Consider the following 19,081-nt stretch of genomic DNA (forward strand, 5'->3'; position numbering starts at 1 on the left):
AAGTGTTTTTGACAATAAATATCCTTCCTGGTAAGGCATCATCTATAGACCTCTTGGTTCAACTGGATAATTTGCTATAGGATTTGTTATATATCATGGGATCTTCCAGGAAACTAGAATTTAGATCACTCCCACTAATTTGTGTTTGTTTAAGGGTAGAGGGCAGATCCTGGTACACTCCCCACAGAGGACGACTTTGGATAGCAGCCACAGCCAAAAAACCCTCTCCTCAAGAAGTCTCAGAACTCCAGGCTACATATCGTCTTCTTCGTGGGAAAGGTAACAGTTGTATGTTCTCCTTTCAATTTTACTTTGTGGAGAGAAGTCATTGACGTTCATCTTCTTTCACTTCCTTCTTCCTTTGGCTTTTTCTTTGTTAAAAGGGACTTTTAATCTTTGTATTTGTTTGTTTGGTGGTAAATCATTGACAGCGTTGAAAGCATTAATCTGTCAAACAGTGCAAATAAAAATAGCAATTTCCGCTGGGTGCGGTGGCTCACGCCTGTAATCCCAGCACTTTGGGAGGCCAAGGCAGGTAGATCAGGAGGTCAAGAGATCGAGACCATCCTGGTCAACATGGTGAAACCCCGTCTCTACTAAAAATACAAAAAATTAGCTGGGCACGGTGGCGCGTGCCTGTAATCCAAGCTACTCAGGAGGCTGAGGCAAAAGAATTGCCTGAACCCAGGAGACGGAGGTTGTGGTGAGCCGAGATCGCGCCATTGCACTCCAGCCTGGGTAACAAGAGCGAAACTCCGTCTCAAAAAAAAAAAAAAAAGCAATTTCCAACACAAGAAACCAACTAGTGTTAATTTTTTTATCTGAGAAAATCAACATCTTCTTTATTCTGAAGGCAAAATGACTACTGTAAACTCTGGGATCCTTACATTGGGAAAGCAACCAAACAGGAATTTTTATTCAGAGTGGCCTAAATAGACACCTACTACTGGATTTGGGCATCAGAGTTGATTTACTTAAGCAACTTATTTTGGGAATCACCCCAAGAATACTAACTTTGGATCCTTAAGAAGACTTCTGACCTTTGGGCATCCTGTTTTTCCTTCCTCTTATCCAGCTCATACAGTTGTTTTGAAGGTAGAATAAAAGGATAACTATGCAACCATCTTTAAACATTTCTAAGAAACAGCCTCAAAGAATCACTAGGAATAAAAAGTGCATGCTTCCTTTCTTGGCTGGGTACTGTGGCTCATGCCTATAATCTTAGCACTTTGGGAGGCCAAGGAGGGTGGATCACCTGAAATCGGGAGTTTGAGACCAGCCTGACCAACATGGAGAAACCCCATCTCTACTAAAAATACAAAATTAGCTGGGTATGGTGGCACATGCCTGTAATCCCAGCTACTCAGGAGGCTGAGGCAGGAAAATTGCTTGAACTCAGGAGGCAGAGGTTGCGGCGAGCTGAGATCACGCCATTGCCTGGGCAACAAGAGCGAAACTTTGTCTCAAAAAAAAAAAGAAAAATTATTTTTTTTTTGAGACAGAGTCTTGTTCTGTCACCCAGGCTGGAATGTAGTGGCATGATCTCTCCTCACTGCAACCTCTACCTTCCAGGTTCAAGTGATTCTCCTGCCTCAGCCTTCTGAGTAGCAGGAACTACAGGCGCATGGTACCACACCTGGCTAATTTTTTGTATTTTTAGTAGAGACAAGGTTTCACCATGTTGGCTGAGGCTGGTCTTGAACTCTGACCTCAAGTGATCCGCTTGCCTTGGCCTCCCAAAGTGCTGGGATTACAGATGTGACCCACCTCACCCAGCCTAAAAGCACATTTCTATTTCGATTGATATCACTGGCTTGTTTTAAAGACATTTATTTTTATGGTTTTAAACACATTTTAATTTTTTTTCTTGTCATCTGTAACTGCCTTTCTTTGCTTCCAAAGCTCATCACTACCAAACTCCAATCTGATACAATTGTGTATAGTAGAATTGATTTGTTTAGAATGAATTTGTGGGGTCCTTGAACTTTGATGGTATGAGGGCAAAGGAAAACTTTTCTAGCTTAGCATGTAGATAATGGCCTAAGCGAGCCACTCACTAGATTTTTTTTGCTAAAATACGAATAGTTGTGCCAAGTAAATCTCATTGTTTTTCTTATGTCTACAAATAGATAATGGAAACAGTTATTAATATTGTTCAGAATTTAAAACAGATTCCTGAGGTCCAAGATCACAAAGAAGGAAATTTATTCAATCCTTTTGTTATTCCTGATTCAGATGTGGAATTTCCTAATGACTATCCGTCAGGTTGTCTACTGGGCTGTGTGGACCTAATTGACTGCTTGTCCCAGAAGCAATTTAAGGAGCAGGTAAGTAAAGAATACTTTTTTTCTTTAAGTAGAGACAGGGTTTCGCCATGTTGGCCAGGCTGGTCTTGAACTCCTGACCTCAAGTGATCCTCCCACCTTGGCCTCTCAAAGTGCTGGGATTATAGGTGTGAGCCACCATGCCCAGCCTGGTGCATATAAATTTCTGTATAAAAAGTCATTGCCATATTCCAGTTAACAAGTATAGGGTCTTCGTCCCTTACAAAAACCTTGCAGAAACCCTTGATTATTCCTTGAATTATTTTAATTGGGGAGTGGGAATAGTAGAATCTGTTATTGCTAATTCTGGAGCTTTTGGTCCAGGCTATTGAACTCATGATAGGCAAATATATTTGACTCTGATTGCCAGGACTATGCCATACTTGGGAGGAGGTTTGTGTATTTATGTATGAATATACATATGTATGTATTTATACATTTTATTTGGGTCACTAAAGATTGAACTGACAGGCCAGGCATGGTTGCTTATGCGTGTAATCCCCGCACTTTGGGAGGCCAAGGCAGGCGGATCACCTGAGGTCAGGAATTCGAGACCAGCCTGACCAACATGGTGAAACCCTGCCTCTACTAAAAGTAAAAAAATTGGCCTGGTGTGGTGGCTCACGCCTGTAATCCCAGCACTTTGGGAGGCTGAGGCAGGTGGATCACCTGAGGTCAGGAGTTTGAGACCAGTCTGGCCAATGTGATGAAACCCTGTCTCTACTAAAAATACAAAAACTTAGCTGGGCATGGTGGTGGGTGCCTGTAATCCGAGTTACTTGGGAGGCTGAGACAGGAGAATTACTTGAACCAAAAGGCAGAGGTTACATTGAGCCAAGATCACGCCACTGTACTCCAGCCTGGCAACAAGAGCGAAACTCAGTGTCAAAAAAAAAAAAATATATATATATATATATATGTATATATATATATACACACACACACACACACACACACACACACACACAAATTAGCCAGGTGTGGTGGCACACACCTGTAATCCCAGCTACTCAGGAGGCTGAGGCAGAACGGCTTGAACCCGGGAGGTGGAGGTTGTAGTGAACTGAGATCATGCCACTGCACTCCAGCCTGGGTAACAGAGCGAAACTGTCTCAAAAAGAAAAAGGCCAGCATTGTGCTTCATGCCTGTAATCCCAGCACTTTGGGAGGCCGAGGTGGGTGGATCACGAGGTCAGGAGATAGAGACCATTAACACGGTGAAACTCCATCTCAGCTAAAAATAAAAAAAAAAAAATTAGCCAGGTGTGGTGGTGGGCACCTGTAATCCTAGCTACTCGGGACACTGAGGCAAGAGAATCACTTGAACCTGGTAGCAGAGGTTGCAGTGAGCCAAGATCACACCACTGCACTCCAGCCTAGGTGGCAGAGCAAGACTCCATCTCAAAAAATAAATAAATAAAATTGAACTGACATAACTATAGTACAGGTTTGAACAGCAGAGGGAGCTGAAAGACTTTAACTTAATTAGAAAATTCCTGAAATATAGGATCCTTATGTTTAGACTCAGAACTAGCAGAAATCCAAAATGAGAAAAGTCCATCCTTGAAGCATGAAGAGACTTACCTAACAGTATGGTCTTCCTGTTCTCTGAACAGTTACTTTTGACAATAGGGCTTCCACCACTGTGCTGGAGAAAAAGTGCTTCAGTTTCATTTATCTCAGCAAATTCTCTGTTTTTCAGACTTTTTTACTCTCTTTCTTACTCCCTTTCATTACCCTCATTACTGTCTACTTTTTTCCTTTACTTTTCCCAGCCATTTCACCCTCTCTGTTCTTTACTCTTTATTTATTTATTTATTTATTTTTTGGAGACAGGGTCTCACTCTATCGCCCAGGCTGGAGTGCCAATCTTGGAGTGCCAATCTTGGCTCACTGCAACTTCTGCCTCCTGGGCTTAAGTGATCCTCCCACCTTAGCCTCCCAGTAGCTGGGACTACAGGCATATATCACCATGCCTGGCTAACACTTGTTATCCCTCTATATTTGTGTCTTTCATTTTCTTGTGGGTTACCTCCTCGACCTCCTCTGATTATGTGAGTACAATGCATGCATTTTGGTGTGAATTTTGAATTCTAGCCTTTTGTTCTTCTCTTAGTATCTGATCCAGATCCAGGTAAAACCATAGACATGTGGAGGCTGAGCTATCCATCTGAGCCTTTGCCCATTTTTTTTCAATGTCTGCTTTCTTCCTCCCTCCTCCCTTTTTCCCCCCATCCCAGAGTCTAGAAGCAATATTATAAAAATATCTTACATTGGTGTAGGTTTTACAGTTTTAGAGACTCACAGTCATTAACAGCATAGTGTAACATACTGCATTGCTTTCTTCCTGAGATATGTATTTGTATTCTAAAATAGAACCCAGGAGCATCTGGCAGTGTGGATGATGGTTTTTGGCAAGGGGCCTTGCTTTATTTTCTCATCTATTGATCAAGCAAACCACCACCTGATACAAGGTCAAATGATTTCAATCTCTAGACAGCCAGTCTTCTTTGTGCCACAAATTTGTGTAGAGGAGGGTAGGAAACTATAATCCAGATCTATTATAAGGGTTATAGGACTTAGAAATCTAATTAAAACAAGTCTTGTTGGTTTCTGAAGGATAACTCTTTTTCATGATATTTGTCCTCGAGCTTATATTCTGTCTCTTGTCCTGAGGTTGCTGCAGACAGCATGTAGAAGTGCAGGAATCCTCCCAGATGTTCCCAGCTGGAGGTGCTGGCAACTCTCTTTTTGAATGTCTCCGATATGTAACATTAAAATATATCAGAAGCCAGAAGCCACTAGGCTTCATCGGACATGGGAATCCCATACCTGTTTTACCCATTTTCCCTATGGTCAGCTTTTCTGTAGCTTTTTTCCACTGTTTTTTTTGTTTGTTTGTTTGTTTTGTTTTTTTGGTTTTGAGAGTCTCTCTCTGTTGCCCAGGCTGGAGTGCAGTGGTGTGATCTCAGCTACTGCAGCCTCCACCTACCAGGTTGAAGAGATTCTCCTGCCTTACTTTCCTGAGTAGCTGGGATTACAGGGGTGTGCCGCCATGCCTGGGTAATTTTTTTTTTTTTTTTTGAGACGGAGTCTCGCTCTTGTTACCCAGGCTGGAGTGCAATGGCGCGATCTCGGCTCACCACAACCTCTGCCTCCTGGGTTCAGGCAATTCTCCTGCCTCAGCCTCCTGAGTACCTGGGATTACAGGCACGCACCACCATGCCCAGCTAATTTTTTGTATTTTTAGTAGAGACGGGGTTTCACCATGTTGACCAGGATGGTCTCGATCTCTTGACCTCATGATCCTCCTGCCTCGGCCTCCCAAAGTGCTGGGATTACAGGCGTGAGCCACTGCGCCTGGCTTCCTGGGTAATTTTTAAAAATTTTTAGTAGAGATGGGGTTTCCCCAGGTTGGTCAGACTGGTCTGGAACTTCTGACCTCTGGTGATTTACCCACCTCAGCCTCCCAAAGTACTGGGATTACAAGTGTGAGCCACCACACTTTTACTGTTTCTTTTCTGTGTTTGAGGGTAGCATATGAATTTATTCAGAATTGATGTTAGCCCTATTTTAGTCTTACTTATTGAGTAAAGAGTTTATCACTTTTAAAAGTTGCAGCTTTGGTATTTGGCTGCCTCTTAGAAAATATCAAGACCGGGCCGGGCGCGGTGGCTCAAGCCTGTAATCCCAGCACTTTGGGAGGCCGAGGCGGGTGGATCACGAGGTCAAGAGATCGAGACCATCCTGGTCAACATAGTGAAACCCCGTCTCTACTAATACAAAAAATTAGCTGGGCACGGTGGCGCGTGCCTGTAATCCCAGCTACTCAGGAGGCTGAGGCAGGAGAATTGCCTGAACCCAGGAGGCGGAGATTGCGGTGAGCGGAGATCGCGCCATTGCGCTCCAGCCTGGGTATCAAGAGCGAAACTCCGTCTCAAAAAAAAAAAAAAAAAAGAAAATATCAAGACCACTCTTTGTAATTTATCTGTGTCTGTTTGAGCTAGAGTTCTGTGATGTAGAAAGTGTACTTGTCTAGTCTGTTATACCAGCCTCATTCTTGTTTCTGAATGAATGAGTTGAGAGTTTACGAATAATGCCAGTTGACTAGCAGATACGAAACTATTCCATGGCATGGATGTTCTCTGAAACACAAATTTGGGAAATATATTTGGATTAAACAGATCTGTTTACTATAGAACATCTCAGAGCCCTTAATATGCTAGTGTAGATTATGACTCTCTAAGAGGTGGATATAACATGCATCCCAAAACTTTAAGCATAAATTAATCCCCCACCTGCACATGTGTTACCTATTTACCTACTGCAGAACTGGTATCATGGTATGTACAATTTAGAAGTGTTGTGTGTTTGATTTTTCTTTGTTCTCATAGGTCAACTCACTGAGAAAGAACAATCTAGGAAGTAGTTTCATAACCTGTGTCTTCCTTCAGTATCTCCATATTCATTTATCACCCAGCTGAATCGCATTTTCTTTGAAAACTAGTGTGGATCTAGTAATTTTTATTTCAACTGAAACTAACTTCCTGTGTGACTTGGACCACATTTTGCCTCTCTATACTGTTCCCTTTTCTTTCCTCCCAAAAAACTCAATAATTTACTTCTGACCTCACATTCTTGGCCTTTCTTTGATAAATTAAAATACACTAAGGCCTCACTATTTTTGGCATAGTATGATCATTTAGTCCTCTTAAAAAAAAAAAAAACTGAAAAGGTTTTGTTAGTGGTTGTTTTAAAATCAAGTGCACTATGCTGTTAAGTGGCTTTAAAAGATATATGCTTACAGATGGAAAGTCCAAAAAAAAAAAAAAAGAAAGAAAAAAAAGATATATGCTTTCCCCTGAGCCATGAACACTATAGTCTTCCTTTTATCTTCTAAGACTAGTATGGCCAGCATGACTAATTTATGCCAGAAAAAAAAAATCCCTCTAGGCCTTCAGCCCTCCTGAGTAATGGCAGAGGATCATCCTAGAGAAGGTAGAAGTGATACAGAAAAGGCTATGGGTTCAACTCAGGGTAAAAGGTAGATGAGAGCCATCTCATTAAAGCTTCTCCTGTGATTCCCCTGGAAGGAGCCCTTGCTGTTTGCCAGCATTTTATCTGCCAGCAGCAGATGTAAGCTCTCAAAAACAGCAGGGAGGGTGTTGACTGCAACAATGCATCAAGGCTGTGGTTTGTAACCTCAATAGTAAGGCAGTTAAAACTTTTTTTTTTAACAAAGACATTTTGATTGCCAAATCCATAACCATTAGCATCTGTGGTTTGAACAGTTCTCTAGACCTAACAAGTTTTCAAACAAAAAGTTGAGTTGGTGGCTTTTGATTCTACTCCTCTGTGTTGTTTGTGCTATTTATATCCCTGCCTTCAATAGAAAATCTGATTTGTCTGAATCTCCAAGGTCATTGATTATTCTATTTCTTGTGAACTGAATCCATTCCTTTCCTGCCAGCTTACTGACCCTTTAGTCTATTTGATCTTATGGCTTTTATAACAGCCAAGACCCTATCTTCAGGAATTATGCTGAAGCAGTTATACCGCTGGGTGCCTGTTTCCAATAATTGACATCAGCAGTAGATTTGCAGTCTTCCACTAGGGACGAGAATATTACTTGTTCCTTCTTCTAGAAGAGTATCCTCAGGATCTAGGAGAATTTGCTAGAAGAAAAATAAAGATTTTTTTTTTTTTTTTGAGACGGAGTTTCGCTCTTGTTACCCAGGCTGGAGTGCAATGGCGCGATCTCGGCTCACCACAACCTCCGCCTCCTGGGTTCAGGCAATTCTCCTGCCTCAGCCTCCTGAGTAGCTGCGATTACAGGCACGCGCCACCGTGCCCAGCTAATTTTTTGTATTTTTAGTAGAGACGGGGTTTCACCATGTTGACCAGGATGATCTCGATCTCTTGACCTCGTGATCCACTCGCCTCGGCCTCCCAAAGTGCTGGGATTACAGGCATGAGCCACCGCGCCTGGCCTAACAATTTTTTAAAAGTGAAAAAAAAAAGTGTTCAAGCAACATAGATGTTCAGGAATAGTCCAAGTATCACTTCGTATGTGGAAATAATCAGCTTCTATCATCAATGGATTGTCTATGACTGAGAGGTGAGAAATTAGAAAATGAAGAATTTTTTTTCTTTTGTGAGACAGGGTTTCACCATCTTGGCCAGGCTGGTCTTGAACTCCTGACCTCGTGATTCACCCATCTCGGCCTCCCATGTTTCATGTATTTAGTGTTTTGTTTTTCATCTGAAAATGAATATGAAATTCTTAAGATTTTAATATATATTTATTCATTAATAAATACTTGAGCCAGGTGCGGTGGCTTATGCCTGTAATCCCAGCACTTTGGGAGCCCAAGGTGGGTGTATCACTTAAGGTCAGGTGTTGGAGACCAGCCTGGCCAACGTGGTGAAACCCTGTCTCTACTGAAAATACAAAAGTGATCTGGGTGTGGTGGTGCATGCCTATAATCCCAGCTACTTGGGTGGCTGAGCAGGAGAATTGCTTGAACCCAGGAGGTGGAGCTTGCAGTGGGCCAAGATTGCGCCACTACACTCTAGCCTGGGTGACAGAGCAAGACTGTCTGGAAAAAAAAAAAAGTAAATAAATAAAATAAAAAATACTTGAGTGCCCATTATAAATCAGACCCTGTTCTAGACACTGCGGGAAACAAAAGGATGAATCAGCTGTGGATTCTGTCCTCCGATGTTTGAAAGACCACTAGGTATATATGTATATAAACAATATAAAAACCCAAAACAAAAAGTGAAGCTAATTGTCTTTTTTTTTTTTTGAGACAGAGTTTTGCTCTTGTTGCCCAGTCTGGTGTGCAGTGGCGTGATCTTGGCTCACCGCAACCTCCGCCTCCCGGGTTCTAGCAATTCTCCTGCCTCAGCTTCCTGAGTAGCTGGGATTACAGGCATGTGCCACCACACCCGCCTAATTTTGTTAGAGATGGGGTTCTCCATGTTGGTCAGGCTGGTCTTGAACTACTGACCTCAGGTGATCCACCCACCTCAGCCTCCCAAAGTGCTGGGATTACAGGTGTGAGCCACGGCACCCTGCTAATTGTCTTAAAAGAAGTAAAGACTATCTCTGAGAAATATAAAGGAGGGAAAGCTTGCTTCTAGCTGGGAGGGATCCCAAAAGACTTTATTAATTTTTTTTCTTTTTTTTCAGCATCATACACCTTAAAGACTTTATTAAAAGAGATGGTTTTGAATTAGCTTTGAAGGATAGTAATAAAATCTATCATTTTTATTTATTTTTTTTAAATTTTTATTGCATTTTAGATTTGGGGGTACATGTGAAGAACATGCAAGATTGTTGCATAGGTACACACATAGCAGTGTGATTTGCTGCCTTCCTCCCCTTCACCTATATCTGGCATTTATCCCCATGCTATCTCTCCCCAACTCCCCACCCGCCGCTGTCCCTCCCCTATTTCTCCCCGACAGACCCCAGTGTGTCATGCTCCCCTCCCTGTGGCCATGTGTTCTCATTGTTCAACACCCACCTATGAGTGAGAACGTGTGGTGTTTGATTTTCTGTTATTGTGTCAGTTTGCTGAGAATGATGGTTTCCAGGTTCATCCATATCCCTACAAAGGACACGAACTCATTGTTTTTGATGGCTGCGTAGTATTCCATGGTGTATATGTGCCACATTTTCCTTTTCCAGTCTATCCTCAATGGGCATTTGGGTTGGTTCCAGGTCTTTGCTATTGTAAACTGTGCTGCAATGAACATTTGTGTGCATGTGTCCTTATAGTAGAACGATTTATAATCCTTTGGATATATACCCAGTAATGGGATTTCTGGGTCAAATGGAATTTCTATTTCTAGGTCCTTGAGGAATCGCCACACTGTCTTCCACAATGGTTGAACTAATTTACACTCCCACCAACAGTGTAAAAGTGTTCCTATTTCTCCACGTCCTCTCCAGCATCTGTTGTCTCCAGATTTTTTTTTTTTTTTTTTTTTTTTTTTTTTTTTTTTTTTTTTTTTTTTTTTTTTTTTTTTGAGGCGGAGTTTCGCTCTTGTTACCCAGGCTGGAGTGCAATGGCGCGATCTCGGCTCACCGCAACCTCCGCCTCCTGGGTTCAGGCAATTCTCCTGCCTCAGCCTCCTGAGTAGCTGGGATTACAGGCACGCGCCACCATGCCCAGCTAATTTTTTGTATTAGTAGAGACGGGGTTTCACCATGTTGACCAGGATGGTCTCGATCTCTTGACCTTGTGATCCACCCGCCTCGGCCTCCCAAAGTGCTGGGATTACAGGCTTGAGCCACCGTGCCCGGCCCGTCTCCAGATTTTTTAATGATCGCCATTCTAACTGGCATGAGATGGTATCTCAATGTAGTTTTGATTTGCATTTCTCTAATGACCAGTGATGATGAGCATTTTTTCATATGTTTGTTGGCCTCATGTATGTCTTCTTTTGTAAAGTGTCTGTTCATATCCTTCACCCACTTTTGGATGGGCTTGTTTTTTTCTTATAAATGAAATCTGTCATTTTTTGATCAGTTATTATGTGCCACATTCATTATGTATGCTATTTTCTAATTCTTACAACAATTCCAAGCAAGATGTCATTTCCCCTCCTTTAGGAATATAACATCCCTAAAGTATAAGAGAGTTCAAATAGTTTGTGTAATATACAAGGTCAGGAGTTCAAGACCAGCCTGGACTACATAGTGAAACCCCATCTCTACTAAAAATACTAAAAAATTAGCTGGACGTGGTGGTGTGTGCCTGTAATTCCAACTACTTGGGAGGCTGAAGCAGGAGAATTGCGTTAACCCAGGGAGGTGGAGGTTGCAGTGAGCTGAGTTGATGTTATTGCACGCCAGCCTGGGCAAAGAAGCGAGGCTCTGTCTCAGAATTTTAAATAAATAGTAACTTGTGTAATGTCAATTAATGGTAGAGTTATGATTTTGCTGTTCAAGTCTTCCTACTGAGATGGTAGAAAAGCATATCTCTACCCTGGACTACAACTGTCTTCTCACTACTCTTCTGATCTTCAGAATCTCTCCACTTCATCTTCCACATTTCTGTCAAATTAGTTTTCCCTCAAGCAAGCCTCAGATCATGTTAATGCCTGAAAAAGACTTCAAAACACTTTTATCCCATCTCACAACTGACTATAGCCTATCATTCAAAACAATCCATCATCTAACCAAACCTACCTATTTTCCTTTTTTAAAAAATATTTTTTTATTGGGCAGCTCCCAGAACCAGATTAGGTTCAGAGGAACTACGCTTCTTTTCTTTTTCTTTTTTTTTTTTTTTGAGACGGAGTCTCCCTCTGTCATCCAGGCTGGAGTGCAGTGGTACAATTTTGGCTCACTGCAACCTCCACCTCTGGGTTCCAGAGATCCTCCTGCCTCAGCCTCCCAGGTAGTTGGGACTATAGGCTTGCGCCACCATGCCAAACTAATTTTGTATTTTTAGTAGAGACAGGGGTTTCACCATGTTGGTCAGGCTGGTCTCAAACTCCTGACCTCAGGTCATCCGCCTGCCTCAGCCTCCCAAAGTGCTGGGATTACAGGCATGAGCCACCATGCCCAGATGGGACTCCCCCTTTTCATTCCCGTTTGCTGCTTGTTCCTCTACAACTAGGGGTGTCCAGTCTTTTGGCTTCCCTTGGCCATACTGAAAGAAGAATTGTCTTGGGACACACAAAAAATACACTAATGATAGCTGATGAGCTTAAAAAAAAAAATCACACAAAAAAATCTCCTAATGTTTTAAGAAAGTTTACAAATTTGTCTTTGGTCTCATTCAAAGCCGTCCTGGATCACATGCGGCCCACGGACCATGTGGGACAAGCTTGCTCTACATTCGCAATCTTCTTTCAACAAACTGGTTTGCCATTATTCTTCATACAGGCCCATAACTACATCTCTGAGCCTTTGCTCCCATTATTCCTCCACCTTAGAATATTTGAAAAATCTGTTCTAGGATAATGCCGGTAGAATTAGGCAAGACAGGAACTGATGTAAGAGGTTTTATGTAGGTAGAATCTATCACTTGATGTGATACCTTCATTTTACCTTTAAGTAAAGCAAGGCTTAGAGAAAGTGGTCTATTTTATCTGGAAGGAATGTGCTGTAGTCTTGCTGTCTTCTTGGAATCTGTTCAACACTTCTTGGTTTGTCATCTAGTCTACCATGTAAACCAAGTGGCAACTTACCTTTTAATTGAAGGTATTATTGGCCAGGCATGGTAGCTCATGCCTGTAATCCCAGCACTTTGGGAGGCTGAGGTGGGGACGTCACTTGAGCCCAGGAGTTTGAGACCAGTCTGGGCAACATGGTGGAACCCCATTTCTACCAAAAATACAAAAATTAGCTGGGCGTGGTGGCATGCACCTGTAATCCCAGCTACTTAGGAGGCTGAAGTGGAAGGACCCCTTGAGCCCAGGAGGTTGCAGTGAGCAGATTGCACCACTGCACTCCAGCCTCAGTGACAGAGCAAGACCCCACCTCAAAATAAAAAAGATATTATTGCTCAGAATATTATATAATCCTACATTCATTAAGTATTTATTGACTATCTGTCATATGCCAGGCACTGTGTTAAATACTAAAAATCCAGAGTTTTAACAACAGTATTCCATTCCCTCTAGATCTTTCAGTATACTAGATGAAACTGAGACAAGAAAACCCAACCATAATAATTATTATATGAATAGTGGAATGCACCAAAGATGGGACCTAAATCCTAACTTTGCATGGCTGGAAGTAGGATGGGAGGGAGTGTTAATGAAGCTTCTTAAAAAAAAAAAAAAAAAAAAGACAAGTCCTGTAGAAGCAATGCTGCGTTGAATACCATGATGGTAGATTGAAAAAAAAAAAAAAGACTGAAGAAAGAGAAATTGATATTTTGTTGAGTAAACCATTCTACTTCATGTCACCATGCCCTTATTCACTAGGACAGCTCCTGCTTATCCTTTAAAACAACTCAGGAAAAACAAAAACAAAAACAACAACTCAGGCCAGGCGCTATGGCTCACGCCTGTAATGCCAACACTTTGGGAGGCCAAGGGGGGCAGATCACCTGAGGTCAGGAGTTTGAGACCAACCTGACCAACATAATGAACCCCGTCTCTACTAAAAATATAAAAATTGCTTGGTGTGGTGGCGGGCACCTGTAATCCCAGCTACCGGGGAGGCTGAGGCAGGAGGATCCCTCCACCAGGTGGTGGAGGTTGAGGTGAGCCGAGATCACACCACTGCACTCCAGCCTGAGCGACAGAGCAAGACTCTGTCTAAAAAAAAAAAAAAAAATCTTAGCTGGGTGTGGTGGCTCACGCCTGTAATCCCAGCACTTTGGGAGGCTGAGGCGGGTGGATTGCTTGAGGTCAGGAGTTCGAGACCAGCCTGGCTAACATGGTGAAACCCCATCTCTATTAAAAAAAAAAATTTAGGCCGGGCGCGGTGGCTCATGCCTGTAATCCCAGCACTTTGGAGACCAAGGCGGGTGGATCACGAGGTCAAGAGATCGAGACCATCCTGGTCAACATGGTGAAACCCTGTCTCTACTAAAAATACAAAAAATTAGCTGGGCATGGTGGCGCGTGCTTGTAATCCCAGTTACTCAGGAGGCTGAGGCAGGAGAATTGCCTGAACCCAGTAGGCGGAGGTTGTGGTGAGCCAAGATCGCGCCATTGCACTCCAGCCTGGGTAACAAGAGCGAAACTCCGTCTCAAAAAAAAAAAAAAAAAAAAATCTCAGAAGTCTTACGCTTCTTCAGTTACTCTCTGAAGTCTTCCCTGACCCCAGCCTATTTCCTTTCTAACAAGATATTTTGGGCTGTGTTAATACTTCTATTGTTGCTTTTTTTTTCTTGTTATTTATATGTTAATATGTAGTTCTTTGGGTGACCATCTATGTCTTATTCACCTTTATATCTCCAATGTCCTAATATATAGCCTGGTATGTAGTAGGTACACAATAAGTGGTCAAGACAATTAATTGAGAGGCAGACAATGGTAGATATATGAAAACCCTTAAATGCCATATGAAGGATTTGAACTGTGTTCTGAAGATACCCATATAAAGTTGGGGGGTTTTTTTGTTTGTTTGTTTTGCTTTTTTTTTTTTTTTTTTTTTCTTTTTGAGACGGAGTTTCGCTCTTGTTACCCAGGCTGGAGTGCAATGGCGCAATCTTGGCTCACCGCAACCTCCGCCTCCTGGGTTCAGGCAATTCTCCTGCTTCAGCCTCCTGAGTAGCTGGGATTACAGGCACGCGCCACCATGCCCAGCTAATTTTTTGTATTTTTAGTAGAGACGGGGTTTCACCATGTTGACCAGGATGGTCTCGATCTCTTGACCTCGTGATCCACCCGCTTCAGCCTCCCAAAGTGCTGGGATTACAGGCATGAGCCACCGTGCCCAGCCCTGTTTTTGTTTTTTAAGACAAAGTCTTGCTCTTTCACCCAGGCTGGAGTGCAGTGGCTCAATCTTGACTCACTGAAACCACTGCCTCTCAAGTTCAAGCGATTTTCCTGCCTCAGCCTCCTGATTAACTGGTTTTTTTGTTCGTTTGTTTTTTGTTTTGAGATGGAGTGTTGCTCTGTCACCAGGCTGGAGTGCAATGGTGTGATCTCGGCTCACTGCAACCTCTGCCTCCCAGGTTCAAGCAGTTCTTTTGCCTCAGCCTCCCGAGTAGCTGGGACTACAGGCGTATGACACCATGCCCGACTAATTTTTGTAGTTTTAGTAGAGACAGGGTTTCACCATGCTGGCCAGGATGGTCTTGAACTCCTGACCTTGAGCGATCTACCCGCCTTGTTCAGCTTCCTTAAGGGCTGGGATTACAGATGTGAGCCACCACGACCGGCCAAAGACGTGTTTTAGAAGGATTGTCCTGGGAGCTGTAGGAAGGATGGACTGGATGAGGCAAGCCTGAAAACAGGGAGACGATTTAGGAAATTATCATGGTTGTCCAGGTGAGCTATAATGAAGATCTGCAGCAATGCTGTGGCAGTTGAGTTGAAGAGAAAGGAACTGATGGTTGGAATGTTTAGGAAGTAAAGTTTATAATGAGTTGGTAATTTGACTGGATGTGAAGGGTGAGAGAACGACGTCTAGGATAAAGTTGATTTTCTTTTTTGTTCTAAAAGATATGTTATTTAATAAAGGAGTATTGTTGACATTAATAACACCAGATTGCTTGACAATGACCTTACCTTGATATGTTAAGTGAGGTCCAAGAACTCTCAGAGCTCTGCCTTAGAAAAGTTTTCCATTGAGTCAGACTAGCCATTGGGAAAATAAAATCTAAAATTGGCACAGCCCTTAACTCAAGAGAAGTCTTCAGCATTCTGAGATAATAGTCTTAGAGTGGACTTCATTGGTTCAGGACCTTATCATGTACTGTTTTTGTTTATTTTTTTAATTTGATTTTATTTTTGAGACGGAGTTTCGCTCTTGATGCCCAGGCTGGAATGCAGTGGAGTCATCTTGGCTCACCGCAGCCCACCTCCCAGATTCAAGCAATTCTCCTGCCTCAGCCTCCCGAGTAGCTGGGACTACCATGCCTGGCTAATTTTGTATTTTTAGTAGAGATGGGGTTTCTCCATTTTGGTCAGGCTGATCTTGAACTCCCGACTTCAGGTGATCTGCTCGCCTTGGTCTCCCAAAACTGTCTTTAATTAAAAACAATTTTCTTCTGGTTTTTACTAGTTTAAGTTGGAGTGAAAATCTAGTATATTAAAATTAAGACCAGAAATTATTGTCATGAATGGGTGATTTCCCAGTTAGGTCTTAAAGAATCAGGCCAGAAAAGCTATGAGGTTAATTTTAGAGAAAATATACTTGCTTGACTTATTTTATGTGTGGAAGTTCTAGCATATGATTCCATGGGGCACAGAAAACCACAGTGGAAATGTTACTGTGGATACAATGAGACCAGGAGACCAGTGCTGTATGGCTGCTGGCTAGAAGGTCCTTAAGTTTGCATATGTCTTATCACTTACTTCTTTTACCTGTTGCATATATGGGTTGTCTCTGTAGCACTGAGCTGGAAGCCCCTGTCTTAGATACTAGGCATATGACTAGAACTGGGTTGCTGGTATATGGGAGTTCAACTCTCCCACTTTGGGCCAACTAGTATGATTTTTATTCAACCCTAGTCAAATATACAGTTGTCATCTGGTCAATTATGATCAATATGTTACCCTGTGACACCTTGAGTTGCTTTGAAGTAAAATATAAATGAGAACTGTTTATCAGAGAGCACAGTTACTTGCGAGATAGTCGTCTTTGGGTCTGTTGTTCTTGCATGTCTTTATCAAACTCATTTCCTTCTGTCTTTCTGCATATTATCACCTCAGTCTTCTTGCAGTTGGTTTTCAGCTAACGAGATTTCAGATCCTGATTTCATGTTCTGTCTGTTCCTCAAAATTCAAACCAAGAAAGCCTACAGCAAATATATGTTCTTTATTAATGGATCCCCTATTTATTGTTTGCTTTAGTTCTCCAACTAACAACTTATAAATCATTTTTTTTTGTCTTTTTGTTTTTTTCCTTTTTGTGGAGAATGGGGTCTCGCTATATTGCCCAGGTGGGTCTTGAACTCCTGGGCTCAAGCTATCCTCCCGCCTCTGCCTCCCTAAGAGCTGGGATTACAGGTGTGAGCCACAGCGCCCAGCCTTTTTTTTTTTTTTGAGATGGCATCTTGCTCGGTTACCCAGGCTGGAGTGCAGTGATGTGATCTTGGCTCACTGCAACCTCCACCTCCCGGGTTCAAGGGATCCTCCTGCCTCACCCTTCCAAGTAGCTGAGATTACAGGTGCCCGCCACTATGCCTGGCTAATTTTTTGTATTATTAGTAGAGACGGGGTTTCACCACATTGGCCAGGCTGGTTTTAAACACCTGGCCTCAAGCATTCCACCTGTCTCAGCCTCCCAAAGTGTTAGGATTATAGGTGTGAGCCACTGTGCCTGGCCAACTTATAAATCTTAGACCTGGAGACAGGTATAAGATTGACTGATCATCTGGGAATTTGTTGTGAAGAGTAACATAGTTTAGGAATTATTGATCATTTCAGGACAAGAATGAATAAGAATGAAGTGGAGGCTTGCAGATTTGGTGAAAATGCCCATTTGCTACTAAATCAGTGGTGGTTGACAAAACCTGCTAATCAGGCCAGGTGCGGTGGCTCACGCCTGTAATCCTAGCACTTGTGGGAGGCCGAGGTGGGTGGATCACCTGAAGTCAGGAGTTCAGGATCAGCCTGGCCATCATGGTGAAACCCCATCTTTATTTAAAAAAAAAAAAATGCTGGCTGGGCGCGGTGGCTCAGGCCTGTAATCCCAGCACTTTGGGAGGCTGAGGCGGGTGGATCACGAGGTCAAGAGATCGAGACCATCCTGGTCAACATGGTGAAACCCCGTCTCTACTAATACAAAAAATTAGCTGGGCATGGTGGCGCATGCCTGTAATCCCAGCTACTCAGGAGGCTGAGGCAGGAGAATTGCCTGAACTCAGGAGGCGGAGGTTGAGGTGAGCCGAGATCGCGCCATTGCACTCCAGCCTGGGTAACAAGAGCGAAACTCCGTCTCAAAAAAAAAAAACCAAAAAACAAAACAAAACAAAAAAATGCTAACCAATTTTTTTCTCTCATGAAAATGGCAAAATAGGCCGGGCACGGTGGCTCAAGCCTGTAATCCCAGCACTTTGGGAGGCCGAGGCGGGTGGATCACGAGGTCAAGAGATCGAGACCATCCTCGTCAACATGGTGAAACCCCGTCTCAACTAAAAATACAAAAATTAGCTGGGCATGGTGGCGCGTGCCTGTAATCCCAGCTACTCAGGAGGCTGAGGCAGGAGAATTGCCTGAACTCAGGAGGCGGAGGTTGCGGTGAGCCGAGATCGCGCCATTGCACTCCAGCCTGGGTAACAAGAGCGAAACTCCGTCTCAAAAAAAAAAAAAAAAATGGCAAAATAAATTATATATATATATATATATATAATTTATTTTTTTTTGAGACACAGTCTGGCTCTGTCGCCCAGGCTGGAGTATAGTGGCTCAATTTCAGCTCGCTGCAACCTCCACCTCCCAGGTTCAAGCAATTCTCCTGCCTCAGCCTCCCAAGTAACTGGGACTACAGGCGCGTGCCACCACACCCAGCTAATTTTTTGCATTTTTAGCAGAGATGGGGTTTCACCATGTTAGCCAGGATGGTCTGGATCTCCATACCTCATGATCTGCCCGCCTTGGCCTCCCAAAGTGCTGTGATTACAAATGTGAGCCACCGCTTCCAGCCTATCATTTTTGTTTGTTTGTTTGTTTGAGATGGCGTCTTGCTCTGTCACCAGGCTGGAGTGCAGTGGCGCAATCTCAGCTCACTGCAGCCTCTGCCTCCTGGGTTCAAGTGATTCTTCCGCTTCAGCCTCCCGAGTAGCTGGGACCACAGGCATGTGCCACCATGCCCGGCTAATTTTTGTATTTTTAGTAGAGACGGGGTTTCAGCATGGCCAGGATAGTCTTGATTTCTTGACCTCGTGATCCACCCGCCTCAGCCTCCCAAAGTGCTGGGATTACAGGCGTGAGCCACTGCGTCCGGCCCTATAATTTTTTTTTAATTGAGATGAAGTCTCATTATGTTGCCCAGCTGGTCTTGAACTCCTGGTTCAAGCATTCTGCCTGCCTCAGCTTCCCAAAGTGCTGGGATTACAGGCCTGAGCCACTGCACCAGGCCTAAAAGAAATGTTTTTTAGATAACTGATGAA

At 43.1% G+C, this 19,081-nt stretch overlaps 1 protein-coding gene across 5 annotated transcripts in view; it reads left to right on the plus strand.

Annotated features, from left to right (window-relative positions):
- The window catches only part of TRIP4 (thyroid hormone receptor interactor 4), a 76,092-nt gene that overhangs the window by 41,349 nt on the left and 15,662 nt on the right, over positions 1-19,081 (plus strand). For 3 of the 5 annotated variants that reach the window (XR_010336966.1, XM_012443015.2, XM_012443016.2), the window contains 2 exons: positions 155-279; positions 2,236-2,327. Coding sequence is in view for 2 of the 5 variants with exons in the window: in XM_012443015.2 (XP_012298438.2) it covers positions 155-279; positions 2,236-2,327 (217 nt within the window). In the remaining 3 variants the exon portion in view is untranslated. The remainder of the gene's footprint in view (positions 1-154; positions 280-2,235; positions 2,328-19,081) is intronic. The other 2 variants (XR_002477692.2, XR_001105834.2) reach the window with 1 other exon arrangement.

Source organism: Aotus nancymaae, unplaced genomic scaffold, assembly GCF_030222135.1.
Source record: "Aotus nancymaae isolate 86718 unplaced genomic scaffold, 86718_ANA_hifiasm-v0.15.2.pri h1tg000041l, whole genome shotgun sequence".
NCBI lineage: Eukaryota > Metazoa > Chordata > Mammalia > Primates > Aotidae > Aotus > Aotus nancymaae.